Source organism: Pteropus medius, unplaced genomic scaffold, assembly GCF_902729225.1.
Source record: "Pteropus medius unplaced genomic scaffold, Ma_sr-lr_union100, whole genome shotgun sequence".
Taxonomy (NCBI): domain Eukaryota; kingdom Metazoa; phylum Chordata; class Mammalia; order Chiroptera; family Pteropodidae; genus Pteropus; species Pteropus medius.
Window position 1 is genome coordinate 935,164 of NW_024340695.1, and position 16,952 is coordinate 952,115.

The following is a 16,952-nucleotide window of genomic DNA, read 5'->3' on the forward strand; positions in this document are numbered from 1 at the left end:
AATCAAGTTAGAATTTTGATGTACTCTTGCCCTCTTGAGAGCCGCCCTTTAGATTCTAGCACAGAGGTTGACGAACTGGCCAGTCACCTGTTTTTATAAAGTGCTGTTGAAACGCGGCAGTGGTCATTCTTTTAAGTGTTATCTGTAGCTGCTTTTGCACTGTACAGTAGCAGAGTTGAGTGGTTGCATCTGACTGTGCAGTCTGCAAAACCTAAAATATTTATTATCTGGGCCTTTACAGAAAAATTTGCCTACCCTGGTGTCTAGGGTGTGCCACACTTCATCATGGCCGTCTTTTGAGAAGGTGCTGATTACACTATTACTGAAGCAGAGGAGAAAGTTACCAGAAATAACTAGCAAGTAATTAGCAAGGCCTTCTACAAAATCTTTCCGTCTTCCATCAAACCTGCTTGCTCTTCCTTCCTGGTTCCTTGGATCTAGTTTCACCCACATTGACTCCTGTTTCCTATGATTCCCTTGAGTATATTAAATTCCACACACATCATGGATAAATACCTAAGAGAATAAAATATGTTAATCTTTTGCCCAGAATTCTGTGAAAATTCTAAGCACAGAATGAATTTATTAGTATATGAGGGTGGACCCATGAAACCCACAATAATAATGACAATTTAATGTAACAGGTGACGATTTTGATCATTAACAAAGGATAGAATATCTTGATCATATATACGATCACAGCTAACATGGTTTCTAACAGCATTTTCTTTATAAATGAACAGGTGTTTTGTTTTGTTTTGTTTTTTTACTAATATTTTGCTGCCTTTGTCCTATAATGCAAATTATCGGAATGCAATTTACTTCATACTACTATACTGAAGTAATACCTCTCTGCTGTTGAAATTCATTTGTTCGAACCTTAATATGTCTCTACTATTTTGGGGTTGATAGTACTATTACACACTGCTAGAGGATTGTTAGCCAATCCAGACAGGGAAAAAGTATCTCTTGTCTTTTCTAACAAGTATTTATTGTCTAAGAACCTCATGTGTATGTAAAAGTTCACAAGGAGACTTATGGCTTTAGTTGGCCAAGTGCTTGTTGCTTCAGTCTGTGATTTGTGGTCTTGTGAACAACCGTAGAGCGTGTCTTTTACAATTGATTAACCTTTGCACAGCCTATTTTGGGCCTTACTAAAAGCATCTTAAACCGAAGAAAAACTGTCAGTTCTTACATATTCTTACTTGGGAAACGATCCTATTAAAACTTTGTCCTGGGGTAATTTCAAAAGAATTTTTTCTTAAAGGCTTAATTTTTAAACTGTACTTTGAGTCTCACTTATATCACTGCAAGTCTTTAGCCACTACCAAGAAGTTGTTTGCCACGCAAATTCTTAAGTGTTGAAATTTAGAAAATTTCAGCATGTTTTGGGTATGTAAATCTTAGTCCACATCATACAATTTCTTTCTCTGAACAGACAGTTGACATTAGGGTTACAGTGTGTTTTAGAAATAGAAAAGCCACTGAGAGAAGACAGAGAAATGTTTTTAAGTATATGCTGTGGGGAGCCAAGGGGAGTCCCGGGAGTAAAGAACAGAGACGTCCCAAATGTTGCAGGATCTGGATGCATTTCACATTACAGAAAAGCAAAGCTCTTATTCTAAGAGAACACGTAATGCTTTAAAACTTACTTTCATTTTAATTGTGAAAATAGTGCCTATTCTTGCTAAAATAGAAGTTTGAATTTTTAGAAATAAAAGTTTATAAGTAAAAGACTTTTCCTACTGCTACCCAGAGGTAGCCTTTGTTAAATTTTATTGTATATATTTCTAGAAATGTTTGTGTATAAAGCTTACATTTTTTCTGCAAATAAAAAATAAAATTCTGAAACAGTCCCTCAATAATATATTTGGTCATTTTTAATATCATTACATAACTCTACTTCATTCTTTGTTATTGCTACAAAGTAATTTATTCAACCATCCCCCTTTTCATGTATTTATTAACTTTATTATTTACTAATTCAAACATTCACTGCAGTGAAAAAAATCTATGTAATATATATCTATGCAATGTGAATATGTAATTATGGGGTAAATTCCTGAAAGTAGACTTACAGGGTCAAAGACTGGGTGTGTTTTAAATTTGAACAATTACTGCCAAATATACCTCCAAACTGGTTTCTCCAATTTTTACAGTCTTAGTAACAAGGACTTAGAGTGACCATAGTTGGAGATTCTGAAATAGCATCATTATCATCCTAGCTGACATTTATTGAACATGTTCTGTGTGTACTGTTCCCAGTGCTTTCTTTACTTTTATTAGCTTATTAAATCCTTACAATGTTCCTGTGAGGTAGACACCCATTTTACACATAAGAAAAACTAAAACTGAGTCACACAGAGAGGTTACTTAACTTACCTGCCTATAAGTCACTTGAGGTAATATGTGACTGAGGGTTCAAATGCATGTCTGTTGGTGGTGGTATCAGTGGCACGTAGTCAGCTTGGGCTGATAGAGAGAGATGATAATGAAGTGAGAGACAGAAGTCTATGATACAGCTACGAATGTTTGCCTCAGAAACAGTGCAAAGAAGGAAAATAATGCAAAATTTATTCTTCTGGGCAACGTGAAATTGAGAAAAATAAATGCAGTGTTGTGCATTTAAAGTGGAAGGGGGAGGATCTCTTGGACATTTTTTACAAGCCACTGCCAGAGATTTGGAATGAAGAATGTGCCAATTGGAAATGAAGTGAGGTTAGGAAGATTATGTATTTCTATATCTTCTAAATGAGTTGGTTGGTTAAAACCTGATTTAAGAAAAAAAGGAAAGAATCAGTGTTCTTGAAAGTCTTTGTACTATACAAGTTCCCTAGCAAAGGGGTTTTTGTTTTGTTTTGTTGGAATTTGAGAAAATGGGAGCAAAGTGGACAACCAAGAGGTTAAAACGGCACTCAGTGTAGGCTAAAAGCAAAGGCAAATTGTCAAAGTGTCCATCCAACCGGAAATTTTGTCCATGAGTACTGTCTTATTGATGACTATCAACCTACTAAGGAAACAAGATGAGTTGGATTAGAGAAATAATAAAACAATGTTGAGATTTTTTTCCCCCTCCAGATGCCTTGTAAAGTAAGTAGCTATTGAAAGTTAAAGGTTTTCTAACTGAGTCACTGAACAACATCAATTAAAAATAAAAAGTTTTCAATTTTAGAAATTGGGCCATCTAAGTACAGTAAACACTGTATTTTCATGACATCTCATTATTAGAACTATATAGAATCTTAGAGCTTGTAGGGACTTTAGAAACAATTGGTTTCACCCTCTTATTTTGGAGAGAAGAAAAATGAGGCCCAGATGAATTCAAACTTACCGAAAAATGCTGATTGAGTAAACCAAAAGATAAGTTCTGGAATCTCATCTTCGTATGGCCTAGCTGGTCATCATTATACTGTACCATTTCTCTGGAAATCATTTATGTTTGCAAATATTCTCAAAAACCAATTATCAATGGAAAGTTTAAAATATTTATATCAATTCAATTCTAATGATCTAATAGACCTTCTGAACATAGATATATGAGCTTAGATGGTTATTACATTTTCAAGAGGAAACAAAACTAGATTTTAATATAAATTATCCAATCTGTAGGTAGAATAAAATCACATTTAACGTAATTGCTAAAATTTGTATTCCCATAGGGCAACCTTCTCTAAGTGTCGTTGTTAACCACAATCTCTTTTAAAAGAGAGGAAAAAACGACTTTCTTCAAAGAATAGAATGAAGGCAATATTCTTGCTTACTAGAGAAAAATTCTAATGCAATTGCTAAAGGAGGTAGCCAAAAATAGGGTTAGGTATGTATGGTCTGGGGAGGGATTTATTTATGGTTTCAGTGTCCAGAGCTGCTCAGTGCTATCTGCTCATCTCCAAGTGCTCTTGAGAAATCCCCATGAATTTCGCCTTTAGCCTGAGGTATAGAACAGAATAAAACAGGTTAGGAAAACATTTCTTAAGATTATAAAGATGGGTAGGGCATTGATAGATGGCCAGAAGAGTTCTCATAGAAAGAGTCTAGAGAGAGGCATCAGGCCTTAAAATAATATTCAGAAATGTTAAATATCACAAAAATAGCAATAAGCGTTTAGGGAAAGGCAAACTCATTTTTGGCCATTAGCCGTGTTTGAGTTTTCTTATATAATGTGAAGTGGTTAAGAGTGAAAGGCCCGCTTTTCACTTAATGTTTACTGCTTGTGATTCATCTGAGGTCTAATTATAGAATTTGCACTGATTTTTTTTGGTGCTGACTCTGAATTTTCAGCAGGATGACCTTCGGCAGCTCACCTCTCTTCTCTTTGCCTCTTTTTTCCTTTTTAGTAAAATGAACATTATAACAGCACCTACCTCGTAGGGTAGAGCGAATGCAGAGCACAATGCTTAGAACAGTGTTTGACACGTAGTAAGCTATATATGTGTTGGATATTGCTGTTGCTTCCATTATAACTAATACAGTTTATACAATCTTGTATATCTTTCCTCTTGTTTCTCCAGAACAAATAAGTAGAATTGAGACAGATGGTTCAAAGAATAATACCTGTTAGTGTCTGGTAATGTATAGGACCCAGTTGCCTTCCAGGAATTTATTCATGTTGCGCTTCCACCAGTGGTTTCTTTCATGGACGTCTCAGGAGAATGTCTCCCCTTGACATGTCTCGGTGTCCAGGGCTGCTTAGGGGACTTCCAGGAAAGGACTGCATTCATCTCCTTCTATCCTGTGCTTCTGTAGCAACCACATAAAGTAGGAGAGAGTTGATTCACAGATGTGAGTTTCACTTGGCGACTGTAGCACATACCTGTATAGAAGGACCAGGATGACACAGGGGAAACTGGAGATGCATCGCTAAAATGAAGAACTCTAAGGATCACCCCCCAGACATATAGTGATAACACTTAGTACATTTACAAGAAGCTTTCACATACGCTCATTTGATTTTCTCAGTACTGAAGCATGTGAAATAAAAATGAGTCTTTCTTCCTTTTATTTTGACTGCAGTGTCTAGATCTATTCCTAATCTGTTTACATTAAAGCATTTCCAAAGTGGAAAAATTTCTTCGTATATACTAATTAATATTCAGTTTCTAAAATGATCTCTGTTCCATAACCATGACTATTAAGCTTACAACAGAAAGGCTCTCATGGGACCTCAGACATGGGGTGTGATTTTGTTGTAGTTTTGGAAATTTGCCCTAGTTTGGGGGAATGAAAAGATCTGGCACCTTCTATTTCACTTTATAGGTTCAAATACCATGGAATACCATTATGGATTTTGGCTTGCTGGATACATTGGTAACAATGAGGTTTCGCTAACTTTAATACTCCATTTTAAGAGGAGAGAAGGGGTCAGCGTTTACACCACCATTGTAGCTAGTTTATTAACATGTTAAAACTCATCAGATTTCCTAAGCTTTTAAAAACCATGGAAGTGTAATCCAGCCCAACTTCAAAGCCACTGCTGCAGCCTTTGTCCCCCTCATCTGGCTTGTTCAATCCAAATGAAATTCATGCAACTGCCTAAGTTCAGATATCAGTTACTGCCAGCTTTTAAGGCACTGTAAGCAGTAGTACTTTGCCCCCTTTTTTTGTGACCACTTAAAGAATCGTTTTGAAATTAAGTTTCTTTTATCTTTCCCAAGCAGACCTGCCTAGAAAGATTTGCTTAGCGAAAGTGTTGGGGTTTTTTTTGGTTTTTTTTTGTTTTTTTGTTTTTTGAGGTAAATATAGGACTGCAGTTAAAAGCCCCACCTAGAAACTGTTCTCCCAGGGATTGGGATTCTGACATCAGGAAATAGGTGATCACTACTTCATTGTCTCGTAGCAGCTGTGAGTACCTGTCTAGCATCTTCTGTAAGGAGACAGGGATATCGATTGTACTAAGTGCTCTCTGAATATGAAGCTCGAGACTGGCTGAGTTTGTTTGGTCACACAAGTGACTTACAGTGCATCCGTTTGCAAGCATGCGTGGAAATCCCTGACCACAATGCTATCTTTTGATGGGGGTTCTGATGGCGTCGCCTGAGTTTTATTGATGTTGGAGGTATGAGTTCAGACTGGCACAGATGTCCTACTCACAGAAGCCCCAGGGGCTCTGGTGCTTACCCCGGTTTGTAAGATGCAAGACTGGCTGGAGCAGTTTAGGAGTGAGTTCCTGAATTCCTTGGGTTTCGGTTCTCTTCAGCTCAGACGGATTACATTTTCTATCTAAACTCAAAATCTGTCCCAGCCTGAAGGAGGGGCCTGAGACTAATGTGGTTCATTTGACTACCTTCCATTCGATGCCAGGCTTTCTTCTCCCTCCTCATCTGAAGCAGTACCTCGTTTTGGTCACATCAAATGAAACCTTTCAAAATTTTTACTGTCTGCTGGCGTCTGAATAACTGAAAAAAGTTTAGTTAACAACTGGACGAATCCTGTGGTCATTTTTTAAGACAGCTTTTCATCTCTCGTGGATTTCATCCAGACGAATAGTCCAGCAGTGCTGTCCTCAGTGTGACACGGGACTTCCACATCCTTTGTTCTTGCGACAGCCACAGTGCCCTGCCCAATGTCGTTGTGGCCCTGAAGGAAAACGACTTCACACTGCGATGTGGCTAAGTTCCCATTGAAATGACTTCCATACTCTCTGTGGAAACTGGATCGGGGAGACCACCCTCGTCAAGTGGACAGTCTGATTTAAAGCCAACATTTACAGACAAATATTTTCTATCTCGGTGTCCTGTAACAGTTTGTGTGGGCCTTTGTCTGGATGCTCTGGAAATCAGAAGACCATCGTGTGTATACATCCGATGGTTTCTCACCTGTGTTTTTTCTCTCTTCAGGAACAGGAAGAAAACAAGGGAGCAACAAGCTGGCCTGAATTCTACATCGATCAGCTGAATTCCATGGCTGCTGTAGGTATACTTACTGTTCTATGACGGTTTAAAATGAAGTCTAGTACAAAGCACACAGTTGCACCATAAATTCACTTGAGTAAGAACTACCAAATGTCATTGTCTTTCCAGACTCCATTCCAAATGTCCCCTGTTGGGAAAGGGGGAGATGCAGGCAGGAGTGTACTTGGCAAAGTGCTTTTTTCCAGTATGTTTTAAGTAAAATCAGCACACACTAAAGTATAAGTGAGTTTAATGTTATAAGAGGAACTATAATCTTAAGTCTGGCTTATGTTCAAGTGTAATTTGCAATTGCTCGTACCAATCATCTGGAATTTAGTTATGGCAGCACTATTCTAAAAGTTATTGCCATTTAAAAATAGTGCAGTGAAACCATTTCTTCATTGTTCTCCTCCCGTTACATTTCTTACCGAGGACTTGCTTAGTTCCTGGCTTCTTGATTTTCCCAGGCACCAAAGTACTCTTTTACTTCTATAAATAACAAAAGGAGTTTATGGTATAAGTGGTTTAATGAAGAAACATAATAATAATAACAACAACACTGAAATGTCCTTGGGGCATCTTTGGTATATGTATTTTTGGTGCAGTAATTGCTTAAAATGCATTCTCGGTGTCTAAATTATGCATTCTGCTCACATGGCTATCTCTGTGATGTCAGTGTTCAGAACAGCTTGAGGGGCACATATTGATCCCAGCTAAAATATGCAGTAGAAAACAAATCATCAGCCTCTGAGCCTTAGTAGCTTAAATCCTGTTTCTGCTGATAAGCATTAGAGGTTGCCCACAGTAGAATTGTCTCTGCCTCAGTGGGCACACTCATGATTTTAAGAGTCAATCTGTTAGATTCAACTTTGCGTTTATACTATCCACGCAGATGATAGCTCCATAATACTTATCTCTACCTCCTTCTTTCTTGCCTTCCCCAGAGTCCTTGTGGAGAATTAATTTCTTATCACTTAAAGCAAACATCTTGTTGCTGCTGCAAAAGTTAAAAACTGACTAGAATGTGTGAATCATTCACACTTTTGCTGAACTTTCGGAGGCTTTGACTTTTAGCAACGTCCTCTTTTCTAGCTTTTTCTTTAAAGATGCTTCTTCTGCTGTCATACAACGAATAATAAACAGCCTGGTAAATGTGAACAGGGTTGTATAAATTATAGAGGGTTTTGTCTTGAAAGTTTCTAGTCTAAAAGCACAGCAGAAAAGAGCAGAAAATAACCACCAAATCCTCCTTATACAAGGCATCCTACACAGTGGCAACGATGAGGAAAGGGCACGTTCAACATTCATATGAATATGTTAACAGAATGTAAGGCTTATGATGACCATCAGGGATTTTCTGTGCATCCACCTAAGCAATAAGAATTTAGAGCCATTTCCATTTCCTGCATGTAAAGGTTATTTTCTGAATTCTTGTTCCCGGCTGTTAGGGGAAAGAAGGAGCTGCCAGGCAGACTGTCTCTCTTTCCAATTAAGTTGGCATTGTGTGAGATTCTAACAAGGGCAATTGCTTCTTTGTTAATGAATTTACTTCTATAAATGGAGAAGTACTAAACGTTACAGATTTTCCCTTTCTTCAGATTTTGAGGCAGTTAGATTCATTTGTCCTTTAGTAGCTGATTCCATGCCTTGTCCAGAGCCAACCAGTTCCTGTCCTGCACTAGGGTCCATGATGTGCCTGTGAGTGGCACTCCTAGAGCCCCATTTCTCCTTCGTCAGCTCCTTGGACAGCCCTTTGCCGTAATCATGAGCCGTCTACATTTGAATTATATTTGCTTCCTAATCCAAAGTCCTTTCCAAGAGAATCCCAAAGCTAGTAAATTCTCAGACACTTTGCTATTCTTTATGTGCTAAACATCTAACTGAGCTTTCTAACATTCCTGTAAGGACCGAGCCAGCATCTTTGCAGGGTTAAAGGTAAAAGGCATTAACTGTTCGTGAATTAAGGAGGCCCGATGAGACCAGAAACTCGGCTGAATTTTCTGTTTCTCACACCAGATTTGTTGCCACCGCCTCCTCTCATAGTTCTGGCTAATCTCTCCGATAACTGTAGTAGAGAACTCCTGACAACACACAGCAGAAATCCTATGACATTGTCCCTGGGGACTGAAAAGGCACACAATTTCTTCAAGTCCTTTTATGGCCTGACAGCTAGGCTCTGGCTCTCTGCTTAGGAAACTGTCGAAGGGGCATTTATCCACATTGTCATCATCCTTTGTTCATCAGTAGTAACTACTGCTATTGAGTGTGCATCATGTGACAAGCAGTACAACAGGCACTTTACATGTCATTTTAAATCCTTACAAGCATCCTATGCTATAAGTGTTATTTATAGATAGAGAGTCCGAGACTCAGAGAAAGGTTACTTTGCCCAAGGTCATCTAATTCAGAAGTGGTAGAGCTGGAATTTAAACCTATCAGTCTGAGCTCAAAAACTCTTTTCCAATTTGGCGCTCACTAACTTGGGTTAAAAACCTGTAAAAGAGACCTGGTAATCCCACCCCCACCCCCACCTCCCAGCTTTTCTGAGGTGGTTCAGGCATCTGTTTCCTTGAATGCCTTGAGAGTCTGCTGAACAGTCCAGGTTGAGGTCTGCAGCACTTACTGGTCCGTGCAGCCGTTTGTGGAACAAGTTCAGTTACTTTACATAAGCCTCATAACAAGCATGCTTTGTTCTTTAAAGGGCCCCTGAATGGTCTGTTGGCTTTTAAAGAGTGAAAAACAAAATGGTTAAGGAGTGCTGTCCAACAGGCTGAGAAGGACCTGGGCCTTCCTTGCATGTGGCTTCCCTGTATGTTCTCAGGAGGAGAGATGTGAGGTGAAGTTCAATGTGCTTAGCCTGCTGGCTTACTGATTTCACACCAGTGAAAGGTTTCAAACAGGAGCTTGGTTCCTGACTCCCAGCCAGGGATGATTTCTGTGCCTCCTTTGCACCTTCTTTTGGACCAGCAGAGCCTCTGTCAGGTTGCACTTTGTCTTTTGCCCTCATTTCATGTGAGCGGGGATTTATTAAGTTCACAGAGTACCTAAAGAGGCCATCACAGTCCTGGCTCGTGTACGCCAAGGTAAATATGGGATGTTTGCTATAGCAGCCACCTTCATAAATAAAGGCATATCCCCTTTCTACAAAAAGTTGCAGATTAAGCCTTCTAAATGTGAAGCTTAGAAACTTGAGACTTTCTATAAATTATTTTATTTTGAAAAGTCATATTAGAATAGTAGGTTTATCTATGTATCCTCAGTCTTCTCAATACAATAAACACAATCTTAGATTCAAATCTCATTGTATCATGCACAAAAAAGAGTGTATTGTCTTCTGTTTTGAGAGGAAAATAATAGTCCTTATATTGAGAAGGAAAATTCAAATTTTCTTGACTTTTCATAAATCTCCCAACTCTGCTAATGCCGTCTGTATTTGTTCAGATGTTCCGCCCTCTCCGAGACTGTTAAGAGGATAAATATGTGCATCTTTACTTAGTGAATCACAATAAGAAATGCGTGTAGTCTTTGGGGATAGTTTTCTGCGATTAAGTTTAGGAACAAGAAGTGATAGTCATAAAAGGCTCCATTCTGTTCTGCAGATTCAAAGTGATTGCTTAAGAGTCTAGAGTTCAGCTGTGCCATAGGAGATTAAACGTACTTGGCTGGATTTGTGCTTAATTTTCCAGGGGATGGGTCTCACAGAGCTGTGAAGGAATTCATTGGCTTTTTCTGCCAACAGCTTCTTCCCCTACCATGCACTGGTGACAGCTGCCCAGGCACATCACCAGCAAGAAGACAACCTTAGCAGAAACAGTAACAAGTTTTAAAAACAAGATTTTACTGGTTTTTATTTTCCTTTGTTGTGAATGATACTGATTTATTGGTTTGCTTTAGGCTTTATCCACCTAATTGTGAGTCAAATTTAGGCTTTAGTTAACATTTAGTTACTTAATGCCAATACAATTAACTTGAAAAAAAATTAAGTAAAATGCCCCCATGATGATTTGTGGTCCTGAAAGAAAGGGAGAGACTGGATTATTCTGACACATGGGTAAGAGTGAAATATTATTTTTTCAATACCCCAATCTGTTCCCCAACCATATATTTTATAAGAATGGGTGACAGGTAAAAAGACTGAGACTAGACAAGTGTGCGTTCAGGTAGGAGAAAGGCAAGGGACCAGTGGTTCCATGGGTACAGGCACCTGGGGCCATAAGAGTAGGGATACTTTTAGTACAACTATTATCATGGGATAAAAGGAATGGAAAAGACATTTTAATAAGTCAATAAGCCTTACTTGCATTCATGACTTAATAATATCAACTGAGATCTGCTTCCTTAGAGCCTTGTTCTTCAGAGTGAGGTCCACTGATGTGCAGCATCCATGTTGCATGGAAACTAGTCAGAAATGCAGCATCTTAGGCTTCACCACAGACATACCAAATCAGAAGTCGCTAAATTTTAACAAGATTCCCAGGCGATGCATATCCACATTAGAGTTTTTGGAGCACTGCTCTAGCAGATCCCTGGGAAGGGAGAGTACACATGTGCGTGCACACACACACACACACACACACACACACACAACACACACACACTCATACACACATACTTTGTATCCTGATTTCTAAATGATGTTGAATCATTTCTAAAACTTAAGTGGTTACTCTGAAGGAATTGTCCATCTTAGTATCAGGTCCAATTTAATTGTTCCTTTTAAAAATTAATTTGATAAAACAAATAGTATCAAAGAATACTTCTCAGCTGAGGAATGAGAGAGATAAGGTGGGAGGATTGCTGCCCACCTCTGTTTGATAGTGTGGTAATGTTACTAACTAATCGCCAGAATGTTATAATAACTACAGGTTCAGTCTTCCTTCTATCAAATATAAATAATTATATCTTCATCAGAGTACACTTATTGACTAGTTAGTCATATGTTTGGACACTTTAATCTCTATTAAAATTTCTAAACATTTCTTTAAAGCTTGATTTAAAATTTGAAACAACTAACTTTTAGTAGAGATAACAAATTTGTGAAATTCTTGGTGCTCTACATTTTGGCTTGTAGCAAATCTTATTTATAGATTTATTATTTATTTGCATTAAAAGTGGTAGAAGCATGTAATCTGAGGGTTTGTCTTAACTTATACTGTAATTAAAACATAGAATTGGAAGAAGTAACTTCATTTTTCTTTGCATAGAGAAAATCTCTGCTGGCCTTAGAGAAAGAAGAAGAAGAAGAGAGAAGTAAAACTATAGAGAGTTTGAAGACAGCACTAAGGACAAAACCAATGAGGTAATTTTTTCCTGTGTAGCATGTCTATTCTCCTCTTTCCTTTTTCTTTCTTTCTTTCTTTCTTTTTTTTTCTCTCTCTCTCTCTTCTATCCTTTTTCCTCCCAATTTTTGAAGAACTCTTAAAAGTATGCAATTGAACCATGGATGAAATACATTAATCATTAAACATTCAATAAATTGATTTTCTTCAAGTAAAAGACGTGCAGGCAGCCATTAAGATGGCTAAAACAACAAAAAAAGACAGAAACTAACAAGTGTTGGTGTGGAGAAATTGCAACCCTCGTTCATCACTGGTGGGAATGTAAAATGGCGTAGCCTCATTGGGAACCAGTTGGGCAGTTACTCAGAATGTTAAACAGTGTTGCCATCTGGCCCAACAGTTCTGCTCCTTGACGTACAGCCAAGGGAAATGAAAGCACGTCCTCCAAAAAACTTGTATGCAGATGTTCATATCAGCGTTATGCATAATAGCCAAAAACGTGGAAACAACCCAAATTCTATCGATTGATGAATGGTTAAATAAAATGCGATATATCCATACAGCGAAGCGTCATTTGTCCATTATAAAGAATGGAGTACTGATACATGCTCTAACATGGATAAGCCTTGAAAATATATATGTGAAATGAAAGAAGCCCGACACCAAGGACCATATAAGTGAAATCATATGAAATATCCAGAAAAGGCCAATCCATAGAGACAGAGAGATTAGTGGTCACCTGGGTTTGAAGAGAGGAAGAAATAGTCTTTTGGGGTGATTCAATTGATAAAGTATTTTAAAATCACATAGTGACGATGGTTGCTCAGTTCTGCAGATAGATTAAAAATCACCGAATTGTGTATTTAAAAGTGTGAATTTTATGGGATGTGAGTTATATCCGAATAAAACTGGTTTAAAAGAGGATGGGCAATCAGTTTCCACTTTGTGCCTCCCACATCTTCATTTTCTATTAATACCCCTAAGGGTTAGTGGAATGTTGGTCTTATAAGTACCTTTTATTAGCACAAGTGCTATGAATGAAACCAACTGGTTTAACCAGCTTGGCTATATCTGGGTCGTGTGGTTAGGTAAAAAGCCTAGGAAATAAAAATTCCTTTCCTTTATTTGACTATAAAATGCTAACTAAGAAAAACCTATTGATTCACCAGAAATCCTATGCAGTTGTATGATAGAGGTTTTCTTATCTATCCTAACTAGATGTGTCTTCTGCATACTCACTAAATAAGTTTGGAAAATTCTGGAGTAGTCAGAGAAACTGGTTATGTTGTTTCTGAACTTTTCAGAAGCTTAACGTGCAGATGCACATTGTGAATATTCTCGTTGACTGACTTTACAATTAATAAGTGCTCTAAATATCAGTAAAATTAACATGATGATAAAGTATGGCTTTTATTTGTTTTATGTAGGAATTCCATGTAGCATGTCATACAAAAGAAGGATTTTGCTACAACACCTTAGGGATACAGGTTATCGTCTGTTGGATACGCAGATGTCCTGGAGTTTCAGGTTACTCTTTGGCTTCATTGATGTGGGGCCCACCTGGTCAGCAGTCAGCACATACAGGTGCACGGGGCAGATGCTACAGTTACACAGATCAGTAAATGACTTACCCTAAGACAGATATTCCAAGTTCCTTCCTGTTCCTGCTGTTCTATGTTATATGATCTGTTAATTGGTTCTTTGTGTCAGTTGAGATCTGTTTATCACAAATAGAGATTTTTTTTCACGCTTCTGGTTAGACCTGACCATTGGATCTGTGCCAAGAAAAAGGCCAGGAATTGCGAAGACTTCATCAGTGTAAGCCTTTGGGTGCTTTAGGAACTACATCTTCTGCCTTTCTCCTGCCCCTGGAGACTTTTCCATTAAAGACTAGTACAAAATTCCAGAGAGACTTTAGTCTGATATATTTAACCTTCTCCTCCTGACAGGTTTGTAACCAGATTCATTGACTTGGACGGCCTGTCATGTATTCTCAACTTCCTAAAGACCATGGACTATGAGACCTCAGAGTCTCGAATACATACCTCTCTCATAGGATGTATAAAAGCACTAATGAACAACTCTCAAGGTCGGGCTCACGTCCTGGCTCATTCTGAGAGTATTAATGTAATTGCTCAGAGTCTGAGCACAGAGAATATTAAAACGAAGGTGGCTGTGCTGGAAATCTTGGGCGCCGTGTGCCTGGTTCCCGGAGGCCACAAGAAGGTTCTGCAGGCCATGCTGCACTACCAGAAGTATGCCAGCGAAAGAACCCGCTTTCAGGTGGGTGTGCTCCCTCACCACTTCTTCATTCACCCCTCTGACAGGTGCCTTTCCTGCCTTGAGTGGGCAACAGAACTTGAGATTTCCCCCTGGAGTGATTACTCACACTGCAACTTCAAGCACTTCCTTCCTCATAGGTTTTAGTACCACAGAGTAGAGTATATTTTCTGTAGTTGATCAGTCTGGGGTTTGGATTTACTGAACTTGATCGGCAATGTGGCCCTGCTTCCTACATATTCTATAGTGGACATCTTTTGAATCCACTAAATGGGGTGTTCCCTGAAAATTTTACAGGTGGCCATTCTTGATTGCGGATCAATATAAACAGTGAGATTATGTCACCGTATTTATACTCAAATATAAAAAGTATGCAGAGTTAATGAAGCACAATCTTTTGTACTTTGTATACATGCATATATGAATATATTTGATATTAAGAATTTTGAAAGTAGAGCTTTTAGGCCTAACCTTAAAAAAAGTGGCTTTTTATGGATCAATATAATTCTGACTAAACACAAGATTTTAAAAATTAACTTCCGAGTATAAAGAAATTAATAAAATGAGTATAAGGTTAGTAATGATTCTATCCTTTGTTTTTATATTTGTATCCTTGGTAGACGTTAATTAATGACTTGGATAAAAGCACAGGGCGGTATCGAGATGAAGTGAGTCTCAAGACTGCCATCATGTCCTTCATCAATGCAGTGCTAAGCCAAGGCGCAGGAGTGGTAAGAACCTTCTGTACCATAATTTAAAACATAAATTGTTAAAAAATAATTTTATTAAAAAAAATTGCTGACTATGTAGTCTAAACAGCATAAATATCTTCTTTATCACCCTTTTACTTTCAGGAAAGTTTGGACTTTAGACTTCATCTTCGCTATGAATTTCTGATGTTAGGAATTCAACCTGTAATAGATAAACTAAGGGAACATGAAAATTCAACATTAGACAGGTAAGTCAGACTGTTACGATCTGAGACAGTTCATGCTTTTTCCATGTGTGTTGTGCCAGTCTGTGAACTACTTGTGATCTGTCTGTAACATGTGGAGCTTGCAGCAGAATATTAGTTCAGCTCATGATGTTTTTTATATAAAAATGAAAGAAGCAGCAATGTCGCACAGAGAACTGGATTTGGGTTTTGGCATTAGACTCGAATCCACATCTTCGGCTTTCATGTTAATGTCCTAATTCTTATGTGACTGTTTGTAGGATGTTCTACTTTTAATAGCTTCTCTTTAACTGTCTTTTAGGCATTTAGATTTTTTTGAAATGCTCCGGAATGAAGATGAACTAGAATTTGCCAAAAGATTTGAACTGGTACGTATGCTTACAATTATTCTGACTTGACCATCAGCTCATAGAATTTTCCTGTTGTAATGTGTGTCATAGAGTCAACATGGACCAGTGTAACCTAAGAGCAAAATCAAAGTTTTGTTTTACTACCTGTGTGGCAGGATGAGCTTCTGTTTGCCTTTGATTTGCTTACCTTGCATTGTGGCAATTAGGGAAATTGGGTGTTTGACTGAGATTCCTTCTTCACATGAAATAGGTTCACATAGACACAAAAAGTGCAACTCAGATGTTTGAGCTGACCAGGAAGAGGCTGACCCATAGTGAAGCTTACCCTCACTTTATGTCCATCCTGCATCACTGCCTCCAAATGCCTTGTGAGTATGTTTGTGATGCTTATTTTTGAATGCTTGGACCACGTCATCTGAACAGTGCTGATTAGGTTGGGTGTACACTAGGTTGGGACTCCAAACCTTGGTTTTGTGACAGTCCAGTGTGTCTGAACACAGCCTAGGGGGTATTGTTAAGTTCTCACAAAGAAATGAATTGTAACTTGCTTTGATTTTAAAAATAAATATATGCCTTACAACACATTTAGAAAAGGGTAGAAAGTGCCTCTCAATCAAATAAATGATCATTGCATGTTAGAATTCCAGACACTTTGGGAAGCGTTGGTGCAGATATTGTAAACATCTCTCTGGTTCTGTGGCTAGTTCTTCAGGCGCCACTGTTGAAAGATTTCATCCTACTTTAGAAATAATTCGAAATATTTTTCCACCATCTTTTTCTTTTTTAGACAAGAGAAGTGGCAACACTGTTCAGTACTGGCTACTGCTAGATAGAATTATACAGCAAATAGTTATCCAAAATGACAAAGGACAGGACCCCGACTCCACACCTTTGGAAAACTTTAATATTAAGAATGTCGTACGAATGTAAGTTTCTTATTTTGTTACCTGTAAGATAATAGTGACAAAGTAAGACATTTATTTAATCCTACTTCAAAATAGTAGCTGGAGGAACTGAAATGTTCCAGAGGTTAAATATGATTTCCTATAGATACACATGTTACTATGCCTGAATAACATCTGGGTTTAAATGAATTTCAAGCATGCTGAGATTTTTTTCTGCAGTAGATGATGATTTCTGTACCTAGAGAGCATGCATTTAGCAGTGGGCCTTCAATATGTTTTTAATGAATGCTCCTTTA

At 38.1% G+C, this 16,952-nt stretch overlaps 1 protein-coding gene across 4 annotated transcripts in view; it reads left to right on the plus strand.

Annotated features, from left to right (window-relative positions):
- Positions 1–16,952, plus strand: part of DAAM1 (dishevelled associated activator of morphogenesis 1) — a 151,899-nt gene that overhangs the window by 90,483 nt on the left and 44,464 nt on the right. For all 4 annotated transcript variants that reach the window (XM_039864084.1, XM_039864076.1, XM_039864093.1 and 1 more), the window contains exons 4-11: positions 6,834–6,905; positions 12,092–12,186; positions 14,116–14,449; positions 15,067–15,177; positions 15,301–15,404; positions 15,703–15,769; positions 16,002–16,119; positions 16,539–16,677. In XM_039864084.1, the coding sequence (XP_039720018.1) occupies positions 6,834–6,905; positions 12,092–12,186; positions 14,116–14,449; positions 15,067–15,177; positions 15,301–15,404; positions 15,703–15,769; positions 16,002–16,119; positions 16,539–16,677 (1,040 nt within the window). The remainder of the gene's footprint in view (positions 1–6,833; positions 6,906–12,091; positions 12,187–14,115; positions 14,450–15,066; positions 15,178–15,300; positions 15,405–15,702; positions 15,770–16,001; positions 16,120–16,538; positions 16,678–16,952) is intronic.